This window comes from Rhineura floridana, chromosome 8 (genome assembly GCF_030035675.1).
Source record: "Rhineura floridana isolate rRhiFlo1 chromosome 8, rRhiFlo1.hap2, whole genome shotgun sequence".
In the NCBI taxonomy this organism is placed as follows: domain Eukaryota; kingdom Metazoa; phylum Chordata; class Lepidosauria; order Squamata; family Rhineuridae; genus Rhineura; species Rhineura floridana.
This window is the reverse complement of record NC_084487.1, coordinates 87,830,360-87,857,485: the sequence shown is the minus strand read 5'-3', so window position 1 is coordinate 87,857,485 and position 27,126 is coordinate 87,830,360. Positions and strand designations below refer to the sequence as shown.

General features: G+C 38.1%; 1 protein-coding gene across 16 annotated transcripts in view; it reads right to left on the bottom strand.

The window, feature by feature from the left end:
- FOXP2 (forkhead box P2) overlaps window positions 1-27,126 on the bottom strand; it is a 655,565-nt gene that overhangs the window by 44,014 nt on the left and 584,425 nt on the right. For 14 of the 16 annotated variants that reach the window (XM_061640035.1, XM_061640027.1, XM_061640028.1 and 11 more), the window contains 8 exons: window positions 25,965-26,178; window positions 23,439-23,543; window positions 16,528-16,584; window positions 8,189-8,276; window positions 5,111-5,194; window positions 763-964; window positions 135-211; window position 1 (listed from right to left, as the gene is read on the bottom strand). The exon at window position 1 is cut by the window's left edge and continues 101 nt beyond it. In XM_061640035.1, coding sequence (XP_061496019.1) covers window position 1; window positions 135-211; window positions 763-964; window positions 5,111-5,194; window positions 8,189-8,276; window positions 16,528-16,584; window positions 23,439-23,543; window positions 25,965-26,178 — 828 coding nt within the window. The remainder of the gene's footprint in view (window positions 2-134; window positions 212-762; window positions 965-5,110; window positions 5,195-8,188; window positions 8,277-16,527; window positions 16,585-23,438; window positions 23,544-25,964; window positions 26,179-27,126) is intronic. The other 2 variants (XM_061640037.1, XM_061640036.1) reach the window with 1 other exon arrangement.

Here is a 27,126-nt window from a genome sequence, read left to right as displayed (position 1 = left end):
CCTGAAATGAGAGAGAAGATGCACGCTGACACAAGGTAGCAGTTTACTAGCAAGTCCAGTTTGTACTCCCTCCTCAACCAAGCCTTAACACTTTTTAAATTTAATCAGGCAATGTCAACTTTCCTTCATCTTACCTGCCTTATGAGAGTTGCATAAGTAAACGGAGGTCTGACATCTGCATTTTTATAAAATTCATAGTTTGGGGCAATTTCTGTTTAAAAAAAAAGTAAAACATTTACTGTTATTTGTGTGAATAGGGACAGGTTGTGTCACTGATGAGCAACATTTTACTTGCATTTGTGACATGTCTGTGTTGAAGAAATCATGCTCAAATATATACAGGTAAATGAAAACAAACCTTGGTCCTTGATGTGGAGCATCTGCCTCAAGTTGTTGTTTAATGTCCATCAAGACATTAGATAGGGCCATTTTTTAAACCTATGTTGATCTGGTTATTTTATCACATAATGGGTTGTCTTACCTGCCCTTCTGCACCCCACCCCCTACCCAAGTCTTTTCATGATACAGCTATTTAAGACTATCAGCAATACTGTCAAACTAATAGACTCTATTTTGAAATAGCACAGTATATGAAAACCACTTTGACATTCTGATCCCAAGCACAGTTGCATATCATTAAAGACAACTACTCATATTTTGGACTGGATATTTGGATTCTGGAACTTGCTCTCTCTATAGCTCTTTCATCTCTAGATAGATTTTCTACAATATCAACACACGTGGCAACCAAAAGTAGCTTACCTGATGACATGGGAATGTTGTATTTATCAGAATGCCGTCTTCGAATGGCTCCCACATTGGGTACACTGGCTGGGGTGATTACTGAGGGTCCCTGGGTAATTGGAGTGACTGGGGCTGTTGGTGTAGTGGGAGTTTGAGGTAAACTCTGAGGGGAAGTCTCCAACATGTTCTTTGACATAGTGACACTGGACACCAGATTTAGCTGAAGAGGCCCAGGAAGAAGGCAGAGAAAAAGAGAAAATCAAAAATGGGGGGAAAGTATTTAAAAGGTTTGACAAATGAGAGTGGATTCACTTCTACAGCTGTGTTGCCACTAATAAGCTGCAAAAGGAAGCAGCCAATCTCAACTAATTACAGGATGAAATTGTATCATAAGAACTCTAATTAGAGGATGCTATTAGAGGTTATCTAATAATCTGCAGCAATGTTACTTAGAACTACCCTCCTAGTACTATAAGACTTGACTGCAACTATGTATCCTGGCAAAAGAGTCTTGTTATTACTGACAGACCCCGTTGTTGGGCAGGTCAAGCTCCTGCTGAAGCTGCAGCAAGACAACAGATAGGTGCCTTTGGTTTAGACAAACGAGACTTAACAGAAGTTGCTATTGTGATGCTGCTGGATTTTCTTCCCCTAGTCCCAAATCTCAGCTGAGAGGCTCCAGCCAGCTGGAAAATTTTACACTGACCTTTAGTCTCCTTACTAATTTGGTGGAATGGTAATGACATTACTACATATTCAAACAAAATTGTCTTAATTGCAAATTAGCCGGAGGAGGCTGAAAATTTTCAAATTAAATCTGATTGGAGATGGAGAGAAGGAAATGGAATTTCTTCGCTAACAATCATTTGTGGCATGTGTTAACAAATATAATGAAATGTCAAGTTTGCCAATTCCTCTGGAAGTATCATTTTCAATTTATGATTACAGTGTCACTTATGGCTGATGTACCCTGGAAAGAGGGTGTCGGGGGGGGGGAGAGAAGGTGAGAATGTATGCAAGCTGTTTAACAGTGTGCCCTTCGTTACCCCCCTCAGCAAGAAAGGCCCCGCTTCTCATTATCAAAAATGCATATTAACACTGTCATATTTACTATACATCTTTTGTCATAAATAGCATCCAATTAGCAAAATTGATACTCAGGGCAGCAACACCCAAAATGATTGCTGTCTTAGACTTAGTTGATACTCATCAGAGATAATCTATAGTCATTTTCACAGCGTTCTGCAGTGTGTAGAGCTGAACAAGATGGCACATGTTAGTTCTTCTCTGTAAAATACAGAGGGCACAATCCACAGGGAAGTTCTTCTGAGCTTCAAGTTCCATTGAAATGAATGGGCTGTGCAAGAGGACTGGTGGGCTGTGCCTAGAGTGACTAAACAATTTGGCTTTTGTTCATAATTTAATAACACCTGTCTTTTCAAATCCCAAATACACTTCTTAAGATAAAACTCTTTTTAATGGCGTAGAGCACTGATTGATCTTTCTTTGTGGATTTGTTTTACACATTTAGTCAGTAGAGAGATTTGTTAGGGAAACAAAAATTAACATATGCCAACTAATTGTTCTTCTTTCTTGGGCAGCAGCCAGAAGAAGCACATTAGCTGTCTAATAATAAGGACTGGCACCCTGAAGGCATCCCCAAGTGCCTCTGTTCCCAGTAAGCCACAAACTGTTATTCTTTGTTAAGTACATATTGGGGGGAAAGCAAGATAATGTTGCTAAATGCTGCATTCAGTACATTTGTGAGTGCTTAAGCTTGCCCACAAGGTATAGAACTATCTTTTAGTTCCTAGAAGCATGAAAGTTGACGCACTATGTATCTGTCTTAAGTTGTGCTGTTATATGAAACTTTGAACCAACATGCCAGTAGTATATTTCACCTCATTTATTACCAACTCTCACCCTGTGAGATATTCTATTCATTTCAGAAATACATTCTCTTTAGATACGTACCTCAGTCATCTCTACACCCCTCAGTGTACTATGATAAAAATAGCTAAAGTTCTAATGTAATTTACCTGGGAAGAACGAATGTGTTGCAAACACATTCAGAGATTCCAAAAGGTCTGGAAACGCTAAGGTCAGTATGTATGCAAACCACTATGTTTACAATGTTACGGTAAGTTATTCTGCTAGCCAGCAATAATAAGCATAACATGTTTGTAGGCATGCAATCGTGAGCTGATAAAATAGAATTTATTATTAACTAAAGAAAAGCATGTAAAACCTAGGATGAGCACTTAGCCACCTCAGCTCATCTGAATATATTCAAGGTTGGGTGAAACTCATTATTCAGGACTCGCAGCCTTGATAACTTTGATTTTCATCCATCCATAGCATGGCCAAAAGGTACCATTTAATGAAGTACCATTCAGAGAGTAAATGGGGTCATATAATAGACAGTGCGGTTGCACCTTGTGTTCATGTACTGATAGCTGTTAAGGGTGCAGTGATGAACCAACAGAGCTCATTTCTCCTTGGTAATAAATTCATGCTATTAATATTTATCAAATGTGTGGGCCGTCTCAACTGAGCCACTGCACATGAGACCATAAATCTCTACTATCATATCAATTTTGAAGCTTCTTTCGTACAGTGTATAAATTTTAGGTTTTTTTTTTTTGTATTGACCACTCTTCTTTCAAACCAATTTGAGGCCAGTAGTACAGTTCACCACTTCAGATATATCTGGCTCCAAAGGGAACTTTAAACTGTGGTTTCATTTTAAATCGCTCATCTAAGATTCTGTATTAATTGCCCACCATCAAACGCAATTAGCAATTCTTTCATGTGTGGTTTATGTAATGTAATACTTCAATTACATTATTCATTCAGGTTCTGTTTTGGATTATAGGCTGAAAATTCTTTATTAGTGTAGATGTAACCATGCTGCTGGAGTTTTAAAAAATTTACTGATTGAATAATTAATTGGAAAAGAACAAGCTGCAGATTCCTGATGGATTTATGAGACAATTATTCTGTCATGTGATTATCTACATTATACTATAGAAAGCAATGAAAAAAATAATCTTATTGGAATGAGACAGTCACAACAGTAAAGGTAGGATAGTCCCAAAATTTGGATTGACTTCAGATCATTTGTGGTTAAAATAATTAGGTAATGCAAATGTATTCTGCAAAGCATTTTCTACACAATTGAGGAACATTGGACCCAAGCCAGGATGCTGAAGAACAGAAGAAATATGCTTAAGAATAGCAAAAATAATAAAAAGCAGAAATATTTAAATCGTGTACATGTCAGATGCTAAAATCTACGCTTGCACAGAGGGCACTAAGCAATTTATAGTGGAATACAATCTGATAAAAAACAAGAATTTTAACAATGACTCACATATCCAAAAAATGCTCCCAGCCAATGAAATCCTGAAGTGGGGGATTAACAAATGCCAACCCTTTTTCACTCATCAAGTTATAAAGTGTACCCTCAGACAAAAATCTTTGAAGTTCACAGCTCTAGAAACACAAAAGACAGACTATTCTGTCCTTTTATGGAATTATTAACAGGGTGTGATATACAAGTGTACTTTTAAAAATATCTTGTTGCTTTCACCTTTTCATTTTCTGAGTTTTGCAGACTTGGACCCGTCAAGCTTTTAAGTATTCTTATGAAAGAAATGGTGTAGCACATATTTGCAATACTCAGATGTTTAAAATGGCTATTTATAAAAGTTACCATCTATCCTTCTATTAGAGTCTTTTATTCAAAGCACAGACAAGTAACACAGCTTCAGTAACTCAAAGCTCACAAGATTAAGTCAAAAGTGGAGCAGATCACACTGAGGCCTTGCAAGTATCAATGTTAAGTGAACGTTTCAACTGCTCATAACACTATTTTCATTGATACATTGAAAAAGGCAAAGCCTTTTGGAATCTATATTTTAAATGGAAGTCTTACCCATAACAAAAAGACACATTTTGTGTACCTTTATGACTGATCCACACTGATCTACCTCTCTAACTTCTCCCCTTTACTACTACCAAGTCAACTGAACTTCAAGTTTTTCAAAATAGCTTTCTTTTTAATATCTGTAAGACTATCTCAAAGAAGATATTCTTTCTCTTTCAGCAGCGCAAGGCAGTGATTTGTGCACTTATAGGTGTACTTTGTTTAGTGTCACCTATGGCGCAGATTGGATAGATTTTGTAAAAGATAGCATTACTTTTAAAGAAACATACAATTTGACAAGCTATTGCATTTTACCTTCATTTTATTGCCATATTTTTCACCACACTCATTGTTTTCCAACTGTCACTAAATTGTTCATTTTCTTAGTCTGTTACATTCATGGGCCTATTTACTGTTTATAAAGCAATATGCACTTACAGGTTTTGGAGATGGCTTGGGCTCCGAGGGTCGCATGTGCAAGTGGGTCATCATTGCCTGAAGACGTTCACGTTCTTTAGAAAGCTGTTAAAGAAAGAGTGAGATCAGAAGCATTTTAGAAATGACTAATATAGCTATTTTATTTCATGTGATACATCTTATCATTGGAGACTATTGTAGGGTAATGGTTCCTGCATATCAAATCCTATGTCAGTAGAAATGTATATACAAAGAAAGGTGACTTTGGCAATTCTGGGGGCCGGGGCATGGAAGAGGCTCACATAAAGCTTTCCTCATGTTTAAAAGGTCAGGGAAAACAAATAATACTTCATCTTTTTGTCAATAAGAGAACTGAGGTCAAAACTGCCTCAACAGTAACAAGTTACTAGGACAATAAATTAGATAATGTTGCTTTAAAAGTCCTGCGGACACTGTTAGCAATGGACTAGTGCCAACAACTGTGAAGGGGTGAAGGGTCCTCATAGCACAGTGTCTGCCAGGATTGTCTGCACACTTCATCCATTTCCACTGAGGTCCAGTTAGTGCCCCCTGCAATCTGCCATCATCAATCTAATTCAATAGAATGACGGGGACCAGGCAATGTGAAATGCTGAACTCTGCCACTAAGCCAACATCTATACTGCACTGGGTCTCATTACAACTGACGGACCTTACTTTTCTATCAGTCACACAAAAGAGGGGAAAAGAACTCGTAATTGGTCACCCTGCAAGCAGAAACTCCATTCCGCCTTTCCCATTACAGTAAAGCCTTTGTAAATGGTAAACAGCTCCTTAAGAAACCTTTCAACATGCTTCAGAAAAACATACCAGGTTATTTACAACCCCTCTTTTTGTTTTATTTTAATCAATTCCCAATTGATTTTTCACACAGCACTCAACAGAACAATCTTTATAGTTTCAGATTCGGAGAGCATCCAATTATCTAAAACACAAATATATTATCATGCAAGTTTTTAAGAAACCCCAAAAGTATCATGAATAAATAAGATAGACCTTAAAAGCAGTATGTTAGAAAGGTTAATCTGAATACACTAAAGACAATTAATATGCTTCTGAGAATCAAATCTGAAAGCTTAATCTTTAAAACTTGATTTCCAGCCAAGTTCATGAAGATCTAGGCTTGCATTTTCTGTTACACTCAGTACAAGGTACTAAATAGTACACAATAGAAATGTATGTAGCAATTGCAAATGTTATAGCTGACCCCTTCAAAAAATTTGGGATGGTTAACTAAAGCAAGGTCCTTGCCAGCAAAATATCATAGAATTGCATTGAATTTATTCAATTTCTCCATTGTTTGTGAACTTAATTCTGAGTCCCAGAAGTGAGTCTACACTGGCAGGCATTATAATGCTTCCAGTTTAGATTTTAGTGAGTCTGTTAGTAGAGAGTCACTGGTGTATCATATAGATGGTATCATTAACAGGACACCTTGGTGGACCTCAGAAGTTATATTGGGGCAAATTGAGGAGGAGAATGTACACTAGACAGATTACAGTTACATGTGCCACTATTTAGTTGGTCTATACTACAGAGATGAAAAATATTAAACACAATTTTGCCAGACCATCTTTAATTAAAAACAAGGCAGGAGATAGAAGAAGTTTTCTGTCTTGAACATTAGGCAACCCAATGTCAATAAAATTATTCCTAAATTTAAGGTATTAACTGGTCTACTGTTCAGTTGTGTGTCATCAGCATATTGATGGCAATGCATTCTAAAACTCTGGATGACCCCACTCAACAGTTTCATCACTGATGACCTATGCTGAGAGAGAGATTGGGGAGTGTGTCCCTGTTGATTCTTCTTGACCTCTTGGTGGCTTTTGATACCATCAACCATGGTATTCTTCTGGGGAGGCTGTCCAACTTGGGAGCAGGAGGCACTGTTTTGCAGTGGTTATGCTCCTTATCTGGATGGTTGTCTCCAGAAGGCAGTGCTCAGGGGATGCTGTTCAGCCCTGTGCAGACTCCACTGTGGGGTTCCAGGGACTGAAAAGGGCCAAGGTAATCAGTTTCTTTCAAGGGTGACTGCAGCTGAACTGCCACTACTGTCTTGAACATCTTGAACAAAGGAGCTATTTGTGACCAGGCAGTAGATGTTAAGTACATCAGAATCCACAGAAGGTTTTTTTTAAGAGTGGCCACACTACCACCTCCTTCATGTAAATGCACATTAACTACACCTTGGACGCAGCCAATCAAACCCTCTCCTTGGCTAGCCATGATGGGCAAAGGTTGATAAAGTGTGCTGTGGGCCAGATTGCTGCAAGCACCTTGTCTATGTCCTCAGGCCTTATTAACTGAAAATGATCCTGCAAGATCGGGTAAGATGTTTCAACAGAGAATTCACACTGTGAAGAGGGTGCTGAAGAGCAATCGTGTCAACAGTCTGAGGCTTTTCGTCATTCCATAGTGAGACTAAAGTATCAACAGGATCACTGGCTGTGGCTACTGAAAAATCTCCCAGATCATTCAGGAATCCCTTGTATTCCATAAGTCTCTGGGGACACACCATCCTAATGGGATCCCCATCTCTGCAGGGAGAGGGGACTAGTGTTCTAAGACTAAACTTCACCAGATAACGGTTTGATCATGACAAGAGGTTAATTCAACACCCTCCATATATCCAGACCACTACCCCTCACACCATGAGCTAAACACCAAATCAAGGGTATGCCCTGCTCTATACATAGGACTGATGACAACTTGGGACAGCCCCATGGTTATTATGGAGGCCAAGCTGGCTTAATCAAGGTACTCTTGGTGTGAAACTCATGATGGTGTATTCATCCTGTATCATAAAGGAAAAGTCCCTTCCGAAGAAGTGTAAGAAACAAGTTTAACAAATAAGTGTGAACTGTTGAAAGTTGTTCTTAGAAGTAACCATATCTTTATAATTTAGAAGACTATCTTGATTTTAAAACATAATACCAAAATTTTAGTCACCTTGACATGTCCACAAACATTAACAGTCTGCATATGATATGACAAAATAAAGCAGAACATTTCCTCAAGCAAGTTAAACATATCTGAAAGATGAATATTTTCCCAAACCTGTATTTCTAATTGCTGAACCACCTGCATTTGCACCCGGCATTGAGCAGTGCTTCTGTCATCCAATGCATGTTCATTATTAAGGTGCCTGGCAAAAGAGGACATAATAAAAAACACATTAGGTGGATGTTGGTAACCTTCTGAATCCCACTTTTTTTTTTTTTTTGCAAACACAATTCTTAACAGCTACTGGAACTTTTTTTCTACCGGACAGTCAGTCATAGGAAGGCCAATTCAAACAAATAAACCTGAGAAGCAACAGTCACAACAGGGCTGCTATTGAGTCCAATGGCCAAAAACCACAGTGGTAACAAGGAGTGGCAGAAGCCTTTCCTTCTACCAAACAGCCACAGAATACCGCTGGAGGATGAGATGGGAAAGCCTGGAGAAATCAGGGAAAAACTCCCCAATTTTTTTCCTGAATCCTCCCCCCAATTTTGGTTTTTTTTTTTACCCCCAGGCCTTCACATCCTTGGGTGGATGTAATGGAATTTCTAGTTGTGAAGAAGTGTCCCTAATGGCTGTGTAGAAAGTTCCCCAGTTTGGAACAGGCAAATGGACATCCTTTATCTTCACTGGACTAGGAGACACAAATGGGAGGTATGTGAAAATGCACAGGTGTCAAGAAAGAACTCATATTTCTTTCACATACCATATCATTCCTCTCATGTCTCATTTGTGAGAACTGTAGGGTGACAATGTGCCTAAATAAGATTCTACATGATTATTTAACCACAGTCCCTATATGAACTTGTCTCTCTCACATTATCTTCAGGCAGAAATCATGAGTGCAGTTGCCCCTCACTCCACTTCCACCATTATGAAGCGCAGTTGTGCATCTGCTAAATGATTGGGTAATGTCAGTGACAATCTCCACTCTTCATCATAGAGGGGATTGAGAACTTGAGGCACTCTAGGTGTTGTTGGACTACAATTTCTATTGTCCCCGACCATTGGCTGGCTAGAGCTGATGGGAATTGGAGTCCAACAAAATCTGGAGGGCTGCAGGTTCCCCATTGCTGCCTTAATGTTTCTAAATTTGGCAAAAATGCCTATTTAAATAAACAGCGCAAAGCAAAGGCTTATTTTCTTGAGTTGCTTTATAGAAAGAGAGAAAGGGAGGGAAAGAGAAAGAATACACGCAAATGTGATGGGGCAATGGATATTGATTTGAATGGATCTGAAATTAAGGAAGAGATCGAATATTACACAGCAGTATATTTAATGATTTATATTTTACTTTCTAGGGAGAAATCTTAACCTAATAGGAATCTTGAGCACATTAGTGGTTGGTGTGACGCTGCTCACCTGACATTCCAATGTCAGACGTTGCATTGGTTGCCAAGATGGTGAGGGTGAGATGGTGTGGAGCTTGGTGTGGTGGCGACAGATTCACTCTGCCACCATGTCTGTACCAATCTCCCTTCCACCTCGCCCCTCACCACTCAGTAGCCAGCAGCAATGCTCAGTGTTGGGAAGCCAGCTGAGCGACACTGCCCCTCCAAATATTGAGGGGAAAGAGCCAGAGGAGACATTGAAGGAAATTAGAGAGATAAAAAAAAAAATATGCATTATTATTAATAAATCTGGGAACAAAAAGGAAGGGGCTAAGAGAGGAAAAATTGTTATAGGAAGAAGTGAATGTAAAAGGACCAGAGAGGAGAGATTTTGAAAAATTGGCAGTTGTTTGGTGGTTGGGGAGGATAAGGTTCAAGTTGAGTGTGAAAGGAGAATGGAAGAAGAAATTACTTCTGTAGTTAGTCTCTGGAACAGCAAATTCTACTTAAAATGCAGAGGCTGAGTCACAACATTTACAGAAGAAATATTTGTATGTAACTTGAAGAAAGCTGAGCTATGGAACACCTTGCCACGAGGAAAACACTGTGGCAAAGAGTTTGGCAATTTCCAAATATAGATATCAGAAGAAAATGATGTAGTAATGATGCCAGCTGATTATGCTAAACTCTGACCTCCATCTGCCAACATCATGTGACTGGCTCTGTGCCTGCATCACCATTTTGTGACTGGTGGACCTCAGTAATTTTCAGTCACCCCAAATGGGCCTTGGATGTTTGAGAACCTCTAGCATAGACAATACTGAGGTAGATGGACATTGGACTGACTCAATATAAACCAGCTTCCTAAAGTGACAAATCAATTGTGCTATATTGTGTTCATCTGAATGTGGGATCTCCCTGATCTCATGATCCATTCCTGGGCAGGCGTGAGAGACCAAGACTTGCCAGGGTGAGATTTCTCCCTGGAAAGTTGATTTGAACAGACTCTTAATTTTTAAAGAATCACAAATGGCCTTGTCTTCAAATGAAAACATATGATTTAAGCTTGAAAAATATGTTTACTTGCTTTCTCGAGCTTTCAGATAAAACCATAATTTCCTTCTAGAAGCAGGTGTAATACTTCAAGAACAACCAGCTGTGCAAAACTGTTTAATTTTTTTTGTTAATCATGGCCTAATGACTGATCTTGAAATTACAGTAAACAGATAGAAAGTTAATTGATGTATTAATTTGCTGTGTGACACATCACAGAAATCTGGTCTGCACTTTACAGATATTTTTAAACTATGCCTATGATTTATTATTGCAATTAAGATCTTAGCAGTTGGAGGGTTAATGTGATACAAATCTAAATTGTTCACAGATTTCTAAATAAATATGACAGGGTAATTTTGAATCTAATAAATATGGGCATTAGTTTTTAAGTTAAAATGACTGAAACATAGACAGAAACACATATATAGATGAGACACTATTGCCCTACTATGTGATATTGTGAATACTGATGTATGTGTGATATATGTTGGGAGTTATAAGTAGGTACTGACAAGAAATTTCAGTTAGCTACACTACAACTGCATTCAGTATTTAAATGGCAATATTAACTTGTGCATCATGAGCGAAGTGCCTCCCCCCCCCCCGGAGCAGAACAAATGACAACTCAAAATGGGTGTGGATAAAAAAACAGGCCACAACTTTACTGGATTCAAGTATGTGGGGTGGCAATGCATAGGGCAAGGATCAGGTATCAGAGAGCCCACCCAATGCCCAAGATCTCATAAGGGGTTTCTCATTATATGAACAATCCTGCCCAATGCCTTAGCTCACCTAGGTTGTGACAAAAATCAGAAAACAAATGCCTAACAATGCAAACATGCTCTTGCCTGAGGGAAATGTGAAAAACTCACACTATGAGCCAATCAGATGTGAGCAAAATTCCTTCTCTGACCCATCAACCTGTGACCAACACAGCTTCCAGCAACAGATCTAAACCCCAAGAGAAGCCGTGGACAAAACGAGCCAGGTCCCATGGTCAGAGACTCCTTTTAAAGCCAGGTAAACCTTGCCTTTCCTAGAAGCTTTGCAATAGCAAAGAGCAGGGGCGTAGTCGTGTGGGGTCTCAGAGGGTCTTAGACCCTTTACTTTTTTGGGAGCAGGGTTTCAGCAGAGTCCCTATGTCTCTAGCATACTACAAGCCAATCAGCATGAATGAGGTGTGTATTAACCACTGAGAAGAGTCTTCTAACATACTTGTCCTTTCCTGATTGGAGCCAATTAGAGTGAAAGGTGGTGAGTCAGCCACTGAGAAGACTCTTCTCAGTGCTAACACTCTCCTCTTTCATGCTTATTGGTTCCCAGGCATTAACAAGGATCTCATTCTCAACCTCCCAGAAAAAAAAGGGAGGAGGGGGCATGGCTGTGATTAACATGAAGGGACCCAGCACTTCTGAATTTGCCACTACACTACTTGCGAAGAGACTCCTGGAACCTCATCGCACAAGGTGACCCCACTGCAGGACGGCAGCAAATCAGGGAAAAGCAAGTAGCAAAAGAGCTTAGGACGGTCATAGGAGACCTACAGTATTAAAGCAAAACTAGATGTTGACATGCAATGTAATGCAAAGAAAACAGATTCCAGTACATGTTTCAGATTTTACAGTAGCCTCTCTCCCACAAGCAAGTGCCCACAAACCCCTTAATACAACCACACTGATCTACTTATAGCTTGGCTTGCAGGGGTCTCCAGAGAAAACTGAGCAGTATTATAAGCTAAAATATCCTCCTTTTTACATTGGCCAGTGTCATCTATTTAATATGTTGATTGACAGCCAATTAGTGTAGTTGGTAGTGGATACTGTACTAGATTTGGAAAGGGGAGACCTGGGTTCAAATTCCCACTGAACCATGAAGCTCCCTGGGAAAACCTGGACAACTTGCTGGTTCTCAGCCTAACCTAATTCACAAGAGTGGTGATGGTAAACCGTGCGAGTGTGTTGTACTCTGCTTTGAGTTCCTCAGGAGAGAGGCAGAATAAAAATGTAATATTAATAATCTATCTAAATAATACATTTTGGATTTATAATGGAAGTCAAGTTTTGCCTCATATATCTGCAATAATCCCCAAATCAGTTCTGCTGCTTTTTAAAGACATATAATCTTTGAGCTCACTTTTAAACAATCCATCCCTAAATTATTTGTGTGTGTCTGCATGACAAGACTGGAAGGGGTAAGACTAATGGGGTCAAAAAGTCCTGAAGGTGGACTGGCTCTTAAGGAAGATCACCTTCAGGCTCCTATAAAGCAACACACCAATGGAATTTGGGAAGGATCAACTGCGGTTCAAGAGGAAGGCATCAGTCTCATCTGAATACATGCACAACAGTGGCAAGGGAGGACATGTGAAGGCTACCCGTATGTAACTGACTCCATATGTTTACCAAGGGGTGTTTCAGACACAGGAAAACAGGTGCCTAGCATAAAGGCTGAGGAGGATAAGTGGTCTGAGTATTAGTTTGGTAGTTATAAGGGACCAAATGCATTATAGGGTACGTGCCACCAATAGGAAGTCAGTGGGGGAACAGGAGGAATTCCAAGAAAGAGCCAAGATATTACCTGTCCCAACAGGCCACTAGGTGAGATGGACATGCAACAGCTCACAAATAAATTTGGGACACAGGCCCATATGTCCATGCTTAGGGATGCTCAGTCCATGCACAGCATAGCTTGTATGTCATCTGTGGTGGTTCTGCAGCTAGGGGAAGTGAAGCCAGAGCCAACAACATCCTCAATATCCTCCCAAGCATCATTTCGGAGATGCTTGTAAAACTTCATGGGTGATATCCAGTGTTAGTCATACTCAGGGTAGACCCACTGAAATCAATGCATGTAAGTAACTTAAATCCATTGATTTCAATGGGTCTGCTCTGAGTATAACTTAGTTGGCTTTCACCCTAGGTTTGCAAGTACATTCTTTTCTGTGACTGATTGGGAAATTGAGGTAATTTTCTGAAGTTCATGCATTTTGGGGGTTGTTTCTTGTCATGAGGTCAGTTATCCACATAGCTAGCTACACTGTAACTCAACATTATCTACAAGACACATTCTGAAACACAGCCACAAATGTAATGGGTCTATTCGGAAGCAAGCAGGAATTGCTAACAGTGAATCCAAGCCTTATTCATCTAAAATATGTTATTTTGCTACATATCAGTGTGACTGAAAACCCTCAAGAGTCTTGCTAGATATTTTCCCAACTGAGAGAGAATGTTGATAGGAGAATGAAGAACTATTTGAAAAATAAAGGTTTTTATTATCTTAGTAAGTTATTAACTTGCAAAATGTTGCTATAAATAAAAGATGTACATCTGATAAACACATGGCGTGATTTGAACCATCCTCCAGAATCTGTTTGGGAATGTCAAATGTAACACTTAGAATAAGAAGTCGCAAATGAAAGAGTGCCTCCGAGAATGCGGTGAGTAACTTTTGCTCAACAGTGAAACAATAAGAGCCAGCTTCCTCACACGTAAGATTAGAGAAAAGATGTTTAGGTGTTTTCAAAGTGGGCTGGTTCCTGTCCCCTCTTTTTAGAGATGGATAAATAAGTATCTGTATAAACTAAAATATATTTGTAGAAATATCCACTGTTAGAATATTCACATTTTAATGATATTAATAACATTGTTAAGGGAGGGTACAGAACATATAATATTAGTTGACAGAAGGAGGAAATGGAGAGTTAACATGCTGCTACACTTTAGCTGAGAGTATCTATATTGACAGGAAACTAAAAGGAACTTGCTTTGTTGGAAGTTGGAACAGATTTACTTTAAGATTCCAGTGGGCACCTAGCCATTTCAATTAACCCCTGTGTAACTTAGTACTCTTGTCAGTGTCTGCTCAGAAGAATCACAGGACTAAAATAGCAAAATGCTAGAGGTCAGAGCAGAGGTACCTTGGCAGTGGTCCGTGGGGGAATTGAAACAGAACCTGCTTGAACTAAGTTCAATTCCAGGCACTACTATTCTGAGCCTCACTTTAATGAGCACTAATCACCACCACCATCACCTAAACATATTTTAATAGAGAGGATCACATACTAGAGTTACTTCTCATGCAAGTAACCAAAGTTTAACATAAATCCTTTTTATAGGGATTTTGTTACAAATGTTTATAGCTTTAAACTAACTTTTGTCATGCTTAAAATCAGTATAAATAATTAAAAAAAACTGATACGTCATTTGATGAAGAAAAAAGTTGAAACTGTGCAGTGTATATCTATATTAAAGATGGTACTTAACTCCATGCTATAATAGTTATCACCTGCTACTAACTAGGGATAGATGAGTCAATCTACTTTCAGACAATGTCAGTTTCACGTGTGTTCATAAGTCTTTTATGTTCTGTTTCTGCCTTAAGCTGCATTTTAACATCAACATGAATATTTGTATTTAAATTATATAAATACATATTTAAATATGTATTGTACCTCAATGTATGCATTTCTAAATATATTTTATCCTAAAATACACACTTTAATGCATTTTGGTGCACATTTTGAGCTGAGAACTCTTGAAAAATTCAGAGAAGTGCAAAATTCAAAGGATAATAATGGACCAATCCACACATTAATCCAGATGTGGATGAGGTCTGGTCACACTGAAATCCACAGAAATCAAATTCTTCAAGCAGCTCTAGTTCTAATGCACCTCAGCTACGGGTAGTATTTAAGGGGTCTATATGTAATTACAAAAGACCATTTCATCATCCTGTTGTATCCAAAGTATCTTCTTTTGAAAATATTCAAATATACAGTTAACTGTTTTATGTAGATATATATGTAGCATGGGATACTTGCAAAAACTCACACATGTGGGTCTTCAATCCTGAAAACTGATATTTGTATGAGCAAAGGACACAGATTAGTTGAGAGGAGGATACACTGGAATCCACAAGCTAAGGCTGTGTACAAACATAACAGCTATGTGCAGAGTTGAGATACTGAGAGGTATCCAACAAAATAATTTTGTTAGCTCATAGACTTCCTTCTCCTCTCCTCTTCCCATGAGACACCCTAAATCTGTTCTGTTGGTTCCCCCAACAATATCTGGAGAGAGCACAGGGAGAAGAAAGGGAGGGGAAGTCCTTGCGCTAATGGAACTACTTTGTTGGATATCGTCCATTGTGCACAGGAATTGAAAAATGTGTGTCCATGTCTAAATCTTCAGGCAAGGTAATGGCTGTTGTTTGTGAGAGAGATCTTCCCCCCTTGGCAACACAGTTAAATCTGAAAAATGTTTCACAGTCATGTTCATTCCACTAAGTTTAACTTAAGTGTCAATTAAAAGTAGATACATTACTTTTTGGCTTTTTGGCTAATTGCAATTTAGCAAATTTCTGTTAATGCACTTTTCAAATGCAGAGTCACTTTAATTTTCAGTGACTTTCTGTGTGTCTGATAGCTCTGGTCCTTCAGTCAATACACTTATTAGTTGATTCACATAATCAGGTAGAAGGTAAATTCTTTCAGAACATAACATTCTATTCAGTAATGAGAAAGAACACTGAACTGTTGCTGTGTTTGAAAGCAGCCAGAGAGTAATACCTTCTTTGCTTATTCCAGAAAACACAGCATCAAGATCTGCTCAAAATGAAACTTTTTCAACTAGAAAATGGCAGTGCTGCATTTGACAAGTCCATCTTGGAAATGGGGATGGATTTTCAGAGTATTTAGCAGTGGTGTTCAACCCTACAAGTGGGATGTAGGAGGAATACTGTGCAACTGGCATTGCCTGTGGAACATATGCTTGAGCTTTCTGTCCTGCAAGGTCACTGGTCAAACTGTTTCTTCAAGTTTCCATAGCACTTCAAGCAGAGATTTGGAAAAGCTAAAATTAGTAGCCAGCAAATCAACGAGCTCTTCTACAACAGATGTGAGGAAATGTAGACACACTTTTCATGGACTCCTATTGGATAGTGCCCCATTTTGAAGAATACACTCTCCCCTCCCATGTCTGGTTTTAGCGAGGGTGTTTTTTTTACCTTTGATTTACGTACATGAAAGGATGAGTCTTTATCCACATATTCACAGAGGTAGTCCTTTAAAAAGAAAAAAGAGCAGTATGCTACCTCTCCCTCTCAGAAATACCCCACCATTCAAGAATCTTTCCCCCTTTCTTCCTTAGTATCCCTTTGGAGTGAAACTGAGCAGTCCAGAAGATGTCTGCAATTTGCTCTAAACATATTCACTGCCCTGTAGCATTGTGGGGAACCACGGGAAGCAGTTGCCATTGAGAATAAAGAAATAAACCAACAGATCCCCCCTGTCCCACTATGCAGCGAGATTCTCCCACGTGGTTATTCTTCTACAATTATCTACAGCTAGAAATAGCACAATACATTTATTTTTTACTTTGAACACAATTGGAAAACCAAATCCAAACGCGCCAATCCGACGATGCGTGCACACAACCAAATAGCTATTTAGTACTGAAGGGGTGACAAAACGGAAGGATTGTCTACCCAGCAGTAGGTCTCCAGGTTTTCAGGTAGGTGGGCTTTCCCAGCCCTACCTGGAGATGCCAAGGGATGAATCTGGGACCTTCTGTATACAAAGCATAGGGGAAGGGGGAATGAATCCAACCCCATCATCCTGCCCTCTGAAACCACCGGGATTTGGGTTTCAAATAAGGGTTACTTATGCAGAGCCCCAGCTTGTGGATTAGAGATGGAAAGTGTGGTTTCCCATCCAGCTGTGCTCACATATAGAAGCCTACATCTGTGTATATTGTGTTCTAGTTGGATAGGGGCACAAATGTGTTTAGATTTTAGCTCTAATTCATCTTTGTATATTTAAAGAACTAAAAACCTGCAAAATGTTTGCATTTATGTGCTCAAGTCTTAAAGACCTATTCAATTTATCTGTGCTGCTTTTATTAGGCTAGCGACTGTAGACTACAATAATAGTCAATGAGGTTTTGTCTTGATTGAATTTTTCAGTGGAACACAAAAGAACCTTGCCATTAAAATAGTCCTTTATTCTCCTGTATGAAGGCGAAAGGTTTTTAAAGTGTTGTGATGTTCAGTAATGAGCTTCTATCTAAATTATCATTGGTGACAAACTCACAAAGCACTTTGAGGACACATAGTTATGAAATGCCAGAGCTGCCACTTTCTTTCCTGTAATTATAGGCTAGCTTGCAGCCCTTCAATGATCATTTATAGAACAGCCTCCAGTGGATTACTGAGAACTTGAAAAACACATACATACCTCTGCCACATCTCCCTTCTCCTTTCCTTGCTATTGTTTACCAGTGATATGTAAAATAATGGGGCCTATTCATTTTCTCGTCTTAATTATGCCAATCAAAGTACAGAAATAGTGCCAGATATAAATACAATGCAAGAGGACTAAATAAATAGGCTAGAAATTAACATTAAATTATGAATTCATGTATTTATTACTATTTTGCACTCAAATTATTCTCTTTCATGCTTTTTACAACCATCTCAGGTACATATTGCTGTTCAAAAATTCCCTATGATATATAAATCAAGAATGAGATAATACTGAAAAATGAGAAGATTGGTGGAGTTTCTCAGTCAGTGCCTAATTGCTGTTTCAAAATGCATATGCAAAGGGACATTTCATTAATCATTTAATCATGTCCCTTGCAGGAAGTTGGAACTAATGTTGCAAATACCCTTTTCATATGAATGCTCCATAATACTATCTTATGCATTTGATATATTGCATATGTCATAAATTATAGCTGCTTCAAAAAGAACCAAGTGGGTTGTTATCCCTGAAGATGCTTGTTACAAAACCTTTATTAAGTTTTTTTCCCCTCTGACTTATTGCTGGTTCTTTTTCACAGCTTCATTCTAGCCCCCAATAATGCTCTTTCTGATGGCAAAGGTCTGTAAATTACCCATGCAATCACCAACACCATTTCACAGACCTGTTCTACTTCTACTGGTCTGCTAACAAGGCGATTACACACAAATTACTGAATGCCTATGAAATATTTAAATGCATTCTACTCTACTATGCATTAATAAGAGCAAAGCAAGCGCTGGAATTCTGGTGAGCTCCAGTCCCTAATGTCCCCTAATGAGCCTCTTACTGTGACTGCAGTTCAAACAGAGAGGTGAAGAAAAAATGCAAAGGGTGCCTTCAGAAAGGCAGCACTGAACAAACATTGTGTGAGCCAGTTCTAATTTATGGGTCACTTTATAGGTATATTGATTTTTGTTTTCAAAATGGAATAAATGATGTGGTCGACTGATGTTCTTTGAAAACTGCATGAATCTGTGTGTAAGCTGCCAGACTTGCACATGGAAAAATATAAATACCAGTCATATTTCTAAGGAAACAATTAGGAAAACATTTTTTGATCGAGCCTGACCAAACCAAAACACACACCAAAAACAAAAAGTATAAGAATGGCCTTCTCCAATTTCTCTAATAGTTTTTTTTTTTTGGTTCTACAGGTTTTAGGGACTAGAATGGTATGCACAAGCTTACCTTGCAATATTACAAATTATTAAACAATGTTTACACTAGCATCTCAAATTCATTGCAGATTATCACATTGCTAAAGAGAAAAAGGCCCCCCCGCTTTCAACTCTGAAGTGTTGGAGACTGTTTTAGCAATGTGTTTCACTTATACTGTACATCAGTAGTGTATGATTTATTTTGCATCAGGCTTTAATGTTTAAACTCTGACAGGAGTTTAAACACAAAATGTATTTGTATGTATGTCACTATTCAATGTATGTCACTATTAGTTTAGCTGATTGTGTCAGATGTCTTAGTTTTGAGGGATGATGGCACTGTCACACAAAGAAACAACATTCTGACAAGTTCAAATAATGCCTTCTTGAGGTCATAATTTTGGAACCAAGCTGCTTAGTCAAAGCCAAAGAAAATCTACACAATATGTGACTAAGAGCATAACAACAGTATCTTTCAAACTCTCTCGTTCTGTATTAAATACTCATATGAAGTTTGAAAGCTACTTAATTTGTATTACTCTTTCTGTTGCATTTAGTTGCCTCCTTTGAAGGTTCTGTTGGTAAACTGCCCTATCTTCTTCTATAGCATTATCCCCCCCCCCGCTTTCCTCAACACTAACAATTCTGTCTCTATAGAGGAAAACATTGCCTGTCTTTGTACTGTAGATCATGTTTTGTTTTGCTGGCGTCTGCTGCATGCAGGTTAAAATATGCTTGTCTGCTGGCTGGAATGCTATAGTGTAAACCTTTTGATTTAAAGCTCTAAAAGTCAAATCCATCTACACTGAAACTGACTTAGGACCAATGGAATGATAATTAGTTTTGCAGACAAAATACACCAAAGTTTTGTCATATGTTATTATGCTCTGACATTTATAAGACAGTAATGAAGAACTACTATTAAATGCTTTTAGTGATCTTCAGGGCTCCTTCCTTGGCGACCGGCAAAATGGTTAGCTTCTGTCAACACCTGTTTTATAGTAAAATTCCAAGCAAATTCTTAAACATTTTTGGCAGTCTTTTAATCACTTTGCTTCATTGCTTGGTATTCTGCTCAATAAATGTTCTCTTTGCAGTTGTGCAATAACATTTTTTGACCTGACTTAAAATTTTGATGTTTTTCTCTGCCAGAAAGAATTAATTTTACAAAATTGCTTTTGCTGAGTGGATCACGTGCACATGAGTAACTGTAATCTTGCACTAGTTTATCAAGGTTGAAAATCACCCAACAATTTCTTACGGCTGGGCATCTCAGACTTCAGGCTATCAAAGGTATATAAAACTATTTGTCAGTGTGTCTGTCTGATAAGACATTATATGGAAAGCTACTGTGCATGTTTGAAAATAATAGGCAAGCATTATTAATCTCATTAATCAATTAATTTTAGGCAGGGTGGAATTTTGAAAATTCTAAACATCTCAATGCAGAGAAGTATAATGTATATTTACCATCAAAATTTCTGACGACTGGAGGAACAAAAATGAAGGTATAAAAACCTTTCATGGATATATGTTGTATTCTATAAATTATACTTCACTCCACTCCAAATCCTTTCTATCATTGAAAAAATGAAGCAAAGCCACTGTGTTTTTTATCTTAATCCTCCTTCTCAAATGCCTCAGCACAGCTTTTTTATGATCATTGTTACTGTAAAAACTAAGCATGAAGACATCTACTTAAAACTGGTTTCTGAACACAAGTTAGAGTTCACCTTATGTATCAGACCTCTTCAAATTTGTCAGAAGAATACCGCAGAAATAGACACAACTAGATTTGGGTATTATTCCTCATGAATATTTTATTTCAGTACAGTATACTTGCATTAGCTCTATTAAGAAGTACCACACTGTTCCAAGCCAGAACCCACAGCATTCTTACGCAGATTAGACTAAGAGCAAGGCCTTGAAAACTACCGCCATTAGACCTGTTGTCCCCTATAAAGTTAATGGATTGGGGAAAAATAGTCATTCTTTGGGTCTAAAAGTGGAAGTTGAGTTGAAATAAAAGGTTTTTAATTAAAACTGAGCTTTGCAGTGTGAGCACAGAAGGATACTAAGGGGCTAAATGCAAGGTGATTCAGACTTTAAGACGATCGCAACACATATTATTGTCTCAAATTGAAAGCAACTGATGTTTACATTCTTTGACTTTGTATTTATGTCTAATGGATACATACAACAATGTTCTCAAATCTCATCTCAAAGTCTGGGCTGTATACACTTCACCAGGTGCTGAGTAACCACCTTGACTTTGCAGCCCAAGGCTACTACTAGGTATAGTGGGGTCATCAAGCCCCTGGCATGGAAGGGTGCACATGGAAAAGGGCTACACATTTGGCAGGCTTAGGTAAGAGGACAGAAATTGGGAAGTCAAGCACAACTTTTGAGCTTGACACAAGAACATTTAGAATGCTCTCTTTAATGGGTCACACAGTTTAGCCGAATGGGAACAATGGTAAACACAGAACTACATTACTGTTAATCAAACCATTTCTAGTGACAGCGGATTATAAAACCAGAGACCTACAAATAACTGTGAAAGCAGTGAGAGAAACATTAACATCACCAGACCCTGGAAGGATGGAAGTATTTATAAAAATTAGTTTTGCTTGGAGAGGAAAAGGCTTGAGCTAAGTTGGCTAAAACTCTTCGCATCAATTATGCTTAGAACAATATATGCACTATGTAGGTTATTTTCACATGGAATGATTTCCAGCAGCTTACATAAATCCCTCGTGCAAACAGTAACCTCTTTAATCTACAAACAGAAATAGTATAGATCAAGTGTATTCTTCTAAAACCTGGCAAAAATCTCTAAAATAACTCTTTAAAGTACACTTACAAGCTACACAAAAGTAAAATGAAAAAGGTAGGCAAATATAATCTACTCTAATATATATATAAAATTACAGTTCTCTTATAAAGCCATTATGACACAGTGCATCTGTGCCTTGTTGTGAAGCGGATATTTCTATACACTTCGGTTGTAGACCATTTGTAAACAGGCCTTTCTGATGTTTCTACCAACATCCTGGCAACAAAGTAGCACAATTTCAAATGAGCTAATTAACTTAATTGTTGATGAAGCATGAAGCAGTTCATTCACCCTGTTAGCTGCACCATGACAACATAAGAGCCTCAGCCTGTGAAGTTACTCATCTATGTAAACCTATCTATAACTTTCCATTAGGATTCTTTGTACACTAGAGCCCCGTATGACTGTTGTATCAAAGATCATGCCATTTGGGCTCAGCCCTCTCACTGTACACAGAATGAAAATGCTATGTAATTACTATAAACTTTACAAAATTGTTTATCTGGATAACTGGATACTTTTTAATTTTAAAAAGACACACTCCACCGTTTCACAGTTAATTTTGCAAGTGAGGTACAGATACAGTATTGGTCATTTTTTGAATAAGTGTGCCTGGTACATGCACAGGATTTTTCATCTTTTTTTTCTAAGTGACAGCAGGCCTCCACACTTTGCCATATGGCAAGGCACATATTTAAACATGGGGAGAATGTAAAAACAAACTGCCATGTGACATGAGGAGAATGTGATTCACAAAGAAAAACACTGCAACATCTCACATTTACACAGGGAAGTTTGAGGCAGTTTGGGTCACAAGGCTGTAGGTGTGCCTATATAGCTCTATACCTCATCCAGGAACTTCTCTTGCTGTGACCCTTTTATAAACTACACTGAAATTGCTGAGCTTGCTCTTAAGTTGTTTCTACTGCTGGTTTGGTTTGCGTATTGAAATCCACTCTGTGTGCAATTTGCTTGTGGAAAAGCAGGTTACAAATTACAGTTTAACCTAATCCAGTATCCTCAGTCCAACAAGAACACTATAATGTGCATATGGTGCTCCTGTGTAAGTAATGGTTTTTCTGTTGACTCAGTGTTAGGAAAGCTTTGCACATGCATATTGGTTGCATGCATGGAGCTGCCTCAAACGAAAGTAAATCAGGAAGCCTTCTCATTCTGGAGTATGCAAAGAACTTTGGCTGAAGGTCATAAAACAGTACGTGAGATGTGACCCTTTTGTAAGCTATGCTGAAATCAGTAAGCTCACTCATGAGTAAGTGCTCTTATGACTACAAATTATGATTACAAAAGGACAGCCTAAATATGTATGTTTATTTCTCCTATCTATAGCTTACATGCCAATATACATAGTTGCATGTGTATATTTCTGTTAAATATAGAATCAAAAGGCCCTTTTCAAATACACTGAGAGTACATTTTAGCAAAGGGGTCGGGAATACATTGTGCCACTAAAAACCCTGTGGAAATGATTTGTGTGAACGAAAAGATAACAATTCATCCCTCTCTAGTTGGCCTCATCTGGTATTTTGGCATCCAAACCAGTTGTATTTGATGTTTTTGTATCTTTACTCAACTGTTTACCCAATCATAAAAGCCAACTTACTTTAAAAATTGTCCAAAATCTTCACAAATACTTTCACATCCAGGCCATTTGCAAACTCCATGGCCGTAAAGAGTATGAGAGGCTCCAGTCTCCTCATGTGATGAGCTGTGGTAAAAGAACACAGCATCAAATTCATCTCAAAAGCCATAATAGTTGGAGGCTTCTAATGCCTGTCAGGTTATGATCAGTGACAAACATGTCAAAACAGGTCAATTCAGCTCAGAGCAGTCAGAAAAATCTAATCGTTCTGCTGAATAGTTCACCTGCCAAAGCTAGATGATGTTCTAATTAGAGAAGAAATACAGCCAAAGATGACTGTTAATAAAGGATGAAAAAATGAATGTATTATACAGTATGCTAATTTTGCCATATGACCTGAGTGTAATATTTTACCTCTAAATAAATAAATAATCCAGAATTAATCATGAAAAGTATTTAAGATAGCCAACAGAGACTTACAAATGATTCTGTACATTATTTTACTTTTTATTCACAAAATCAATATTATTGGGTTTGCAGTCTTAACTAATGTTTTTTATCCCAGGGTGGTGTTTTCACGTGTTGCTTGATGTTGTGTATCCAAACAATCATATGTTGGATTCTACTGGAAAAAGTTCATCACTTGGGTAATTATCAGTGACAAGTTCTTTTTTTCTTTTCAGTGCTGCAGATTCCAGAAAAAAACAACCACCACCTTTGCTGTATAATCAACTAGCAACCTTCATTGAAATGACAAAATGAAAAGTACCTCTGCTTGTTATCATTTTAAGATAAAGAAAGGTAATATAACTAAGCTGCAATAAACTAACAAAGAATGTAATTTGTTTACTGCTTACTGTTCTTTTCGTAACTTAGCTTACATTGATATAGACATAAGGTATCATGTAAACAACTCCACAAAGCATAGCCTTGGGAACTGTGCTGCTGCCCTCTCATCTACACTTCTGAAAACATTAAAACTTAGGAAACATGTGATGATAGTGTGGGGAGAACTATACATAAATTTAACATATAATCTCGAAGAGATTTATTACACTTGTTCAAATATAACATTGCTCTAATTAAGCATGTGTAGCAACTCCAGATGTACACCTCCATTGCCGTTAACTAATTCCTAAAATATATATAATACAATTTATATAGGTACTACATGTCTGTTCATGAGGGCTTAAAGATAATGAGAGATTTAACTCATAAATTCTAATTACACTGTCTGCAAAGAAGTGTATGGTGAAGGGCCATAGCTCAGAGTGATAGAGCATCTGATTTGCGTGTGGAAGGCCCCAGGTTCAATCCCTGGCATCTAGGTAGGGCTGGGAATGTCCTTTGTCTGAAACCCTGGAAAATCACTACCACTCAGTGAAGACAATACTGAGCTACTTTGACCAATGGTCTGACTTGGTATAAGGCAACTTCCTATGTTCCTAAACCCTCCAAAAACTGATGTAGTTGCTTATAGTATAGGTCTTATCTTCAGCAGTCCCTTAACTTAACCACTTTTTCTCACAATAACATGGCCACCAATTCAGGTAAAGTTAGTCATGACTAACACTGAAATTCTCAGAAACATTAATCAGAAGTCCCTATGGACTGGGTCTTTCTTCTCAGCAAATGCTTAGGATTGTAGCTTAAGTTCCATTGAAATGAACAGACTTGTTAGTTGATTAAGGTTCAAAAGAATGGTGAAATGGGCTGGATTTAGAGGAGCTTCATTCATCAGAAGAATATGCTTCCTCAGGCAGAGTAAGCTCCTCTTGATATGATCCAGTATCCAGAAGCTATTTATAGTTTGGGCCTGATCAATGGTTGTCCATTTACCACCAATAGCACACCATTCTGTATTGGCACCAATCCATCTAGTTCTGTGATTTCAATTAGTTTCAGCATCACTTGTACAGATCTCTCAGACAAGCTTCACCAAAATGAAAAAAAGAGCCAGTGTGGTGCAATGGTTAAAGGGATCAAGGAGACCTGGTTTCATGTCCCACCTGAGCCATGAAGCTCACTGGGTAACTTTGGTCCACTCATACTCCCTCAACCTAACCTACTGCACAGAGTTGCTCTGAGGATAAAATGGTGTGTGTGTGCAAAACCATGAATGCAGTCCTGAACTCCAGGGAGGAAATGAGAGATAGAAATGTTGTAGTAAATTAAATAAACAAGATTGCTGCAATATTTGGTGAATTCTGTCTTCCATATTTACCACTTTGAATCTGCAATGCAATCCTATACACACTTACCTCACAGTAAACTTCATTTAACTCAATGAGACTTACTTCAAAGTAGACATGCATGGGTTTGCATTTGGCAATGTTCTGTCTGGGAAATATTATAGTCAATGTTCCAGTAACAAATCTGATAACTCTGGGATTGGGAAGGTTATGATTATTCTCTTCAATGATTTTTTTTTCTGAATCAGATTCAAAGCAACTCATAATATTCAATAATGAAGTTATTTCTTTACTGTGTGAATCGTAACTATGAAGAAAGTGCTTTTATGACAAATGAAAAAGCAAATCTCATTACCTGTCTCGTCTTGCATTTAGAACTGATGACTGTCCATTCACTATGGAATGATGAGTTATTGGTGGCGATGCTTTGGAAGTGGTAGAGGAGGTAGTAGAAGAGGAATTGTTAGTAGTGAGGTCTAGCCCTCCATGCTTAATGCCATTGTCTTCCATACTGTGAACTCCAGTAACTTCTTTCCATAACTGCTGAATCTCAGCAGGGCTTAAGCCAGCTATAAAATGAAAGAGAGCTCCACTAATATAGCAAAGCAAGAGGTTCATATAATGAGCTCAGTGTTATTAATGGATTAATGCCAACAATGAAGGTGATGCAGTTTTCCAGCTCAATCAACATACAGTAAAACACAATTTAATTTTACCTCTATTGGCACAAAATAAATTTGGCTGATTTTTCTTTTTGGGTTACCAACAGTCATTAAAGGTCACCAGATTACATAGTATGCTCTCTCTTAAAACATTTGTTCAAAGATCAAAGGGAACAAGCTACAACCAACAACTGGCAACTGCTATTTGAAAAACAGGTACTGAAAAAAAATAGATGAGATTTTCATTGCCTATGGAATCAATTTCTTGATTCAGAAGTGCGGCCAAATATGTCTAAAGTTTACAAATTTCTTTAGAAACACTGCTTTACCAAAACCATAATGGGAAACAGAAAAATATATCAGGTTGCAACAAAGACACAAGTATTAATCAACTCTTTACAGGAAAAATATAACCTGGGGGAATAAACTGAAACAATACTAGATTTGCACGGGATCCAAATTTAGGACAGAATCACAACTAATACACTGCATATAGCTCAGGAAATACTTTGCTGTCCCTACTTAATTTTCACATCACAGTGTGCAAATCATTTCTGGAAGATCAACAACTTTTTAAAAAAGAAAATGCTCTAAGTGCCCCATACATTTTTCAGACACCTACACTAGAATTTTAAAGCACTTTGCCATATTCCTTCATAAACTTTGCCTCCCCAAGGTGGTGGTGGTGGGGAAGAAGATGGTGTTTACAGAGGCCAACAGGAAAAGGATCTTAAGTTGGTATCACTTTGATCAAATTATATGCCATTCTGCCTGAGAGAGATCTGATCAACCTTTGAAAGGAACAATCTGGAAACCCCCAAAAAAGTTTGAAGAAAAATGAAAATGTTGTGGTCC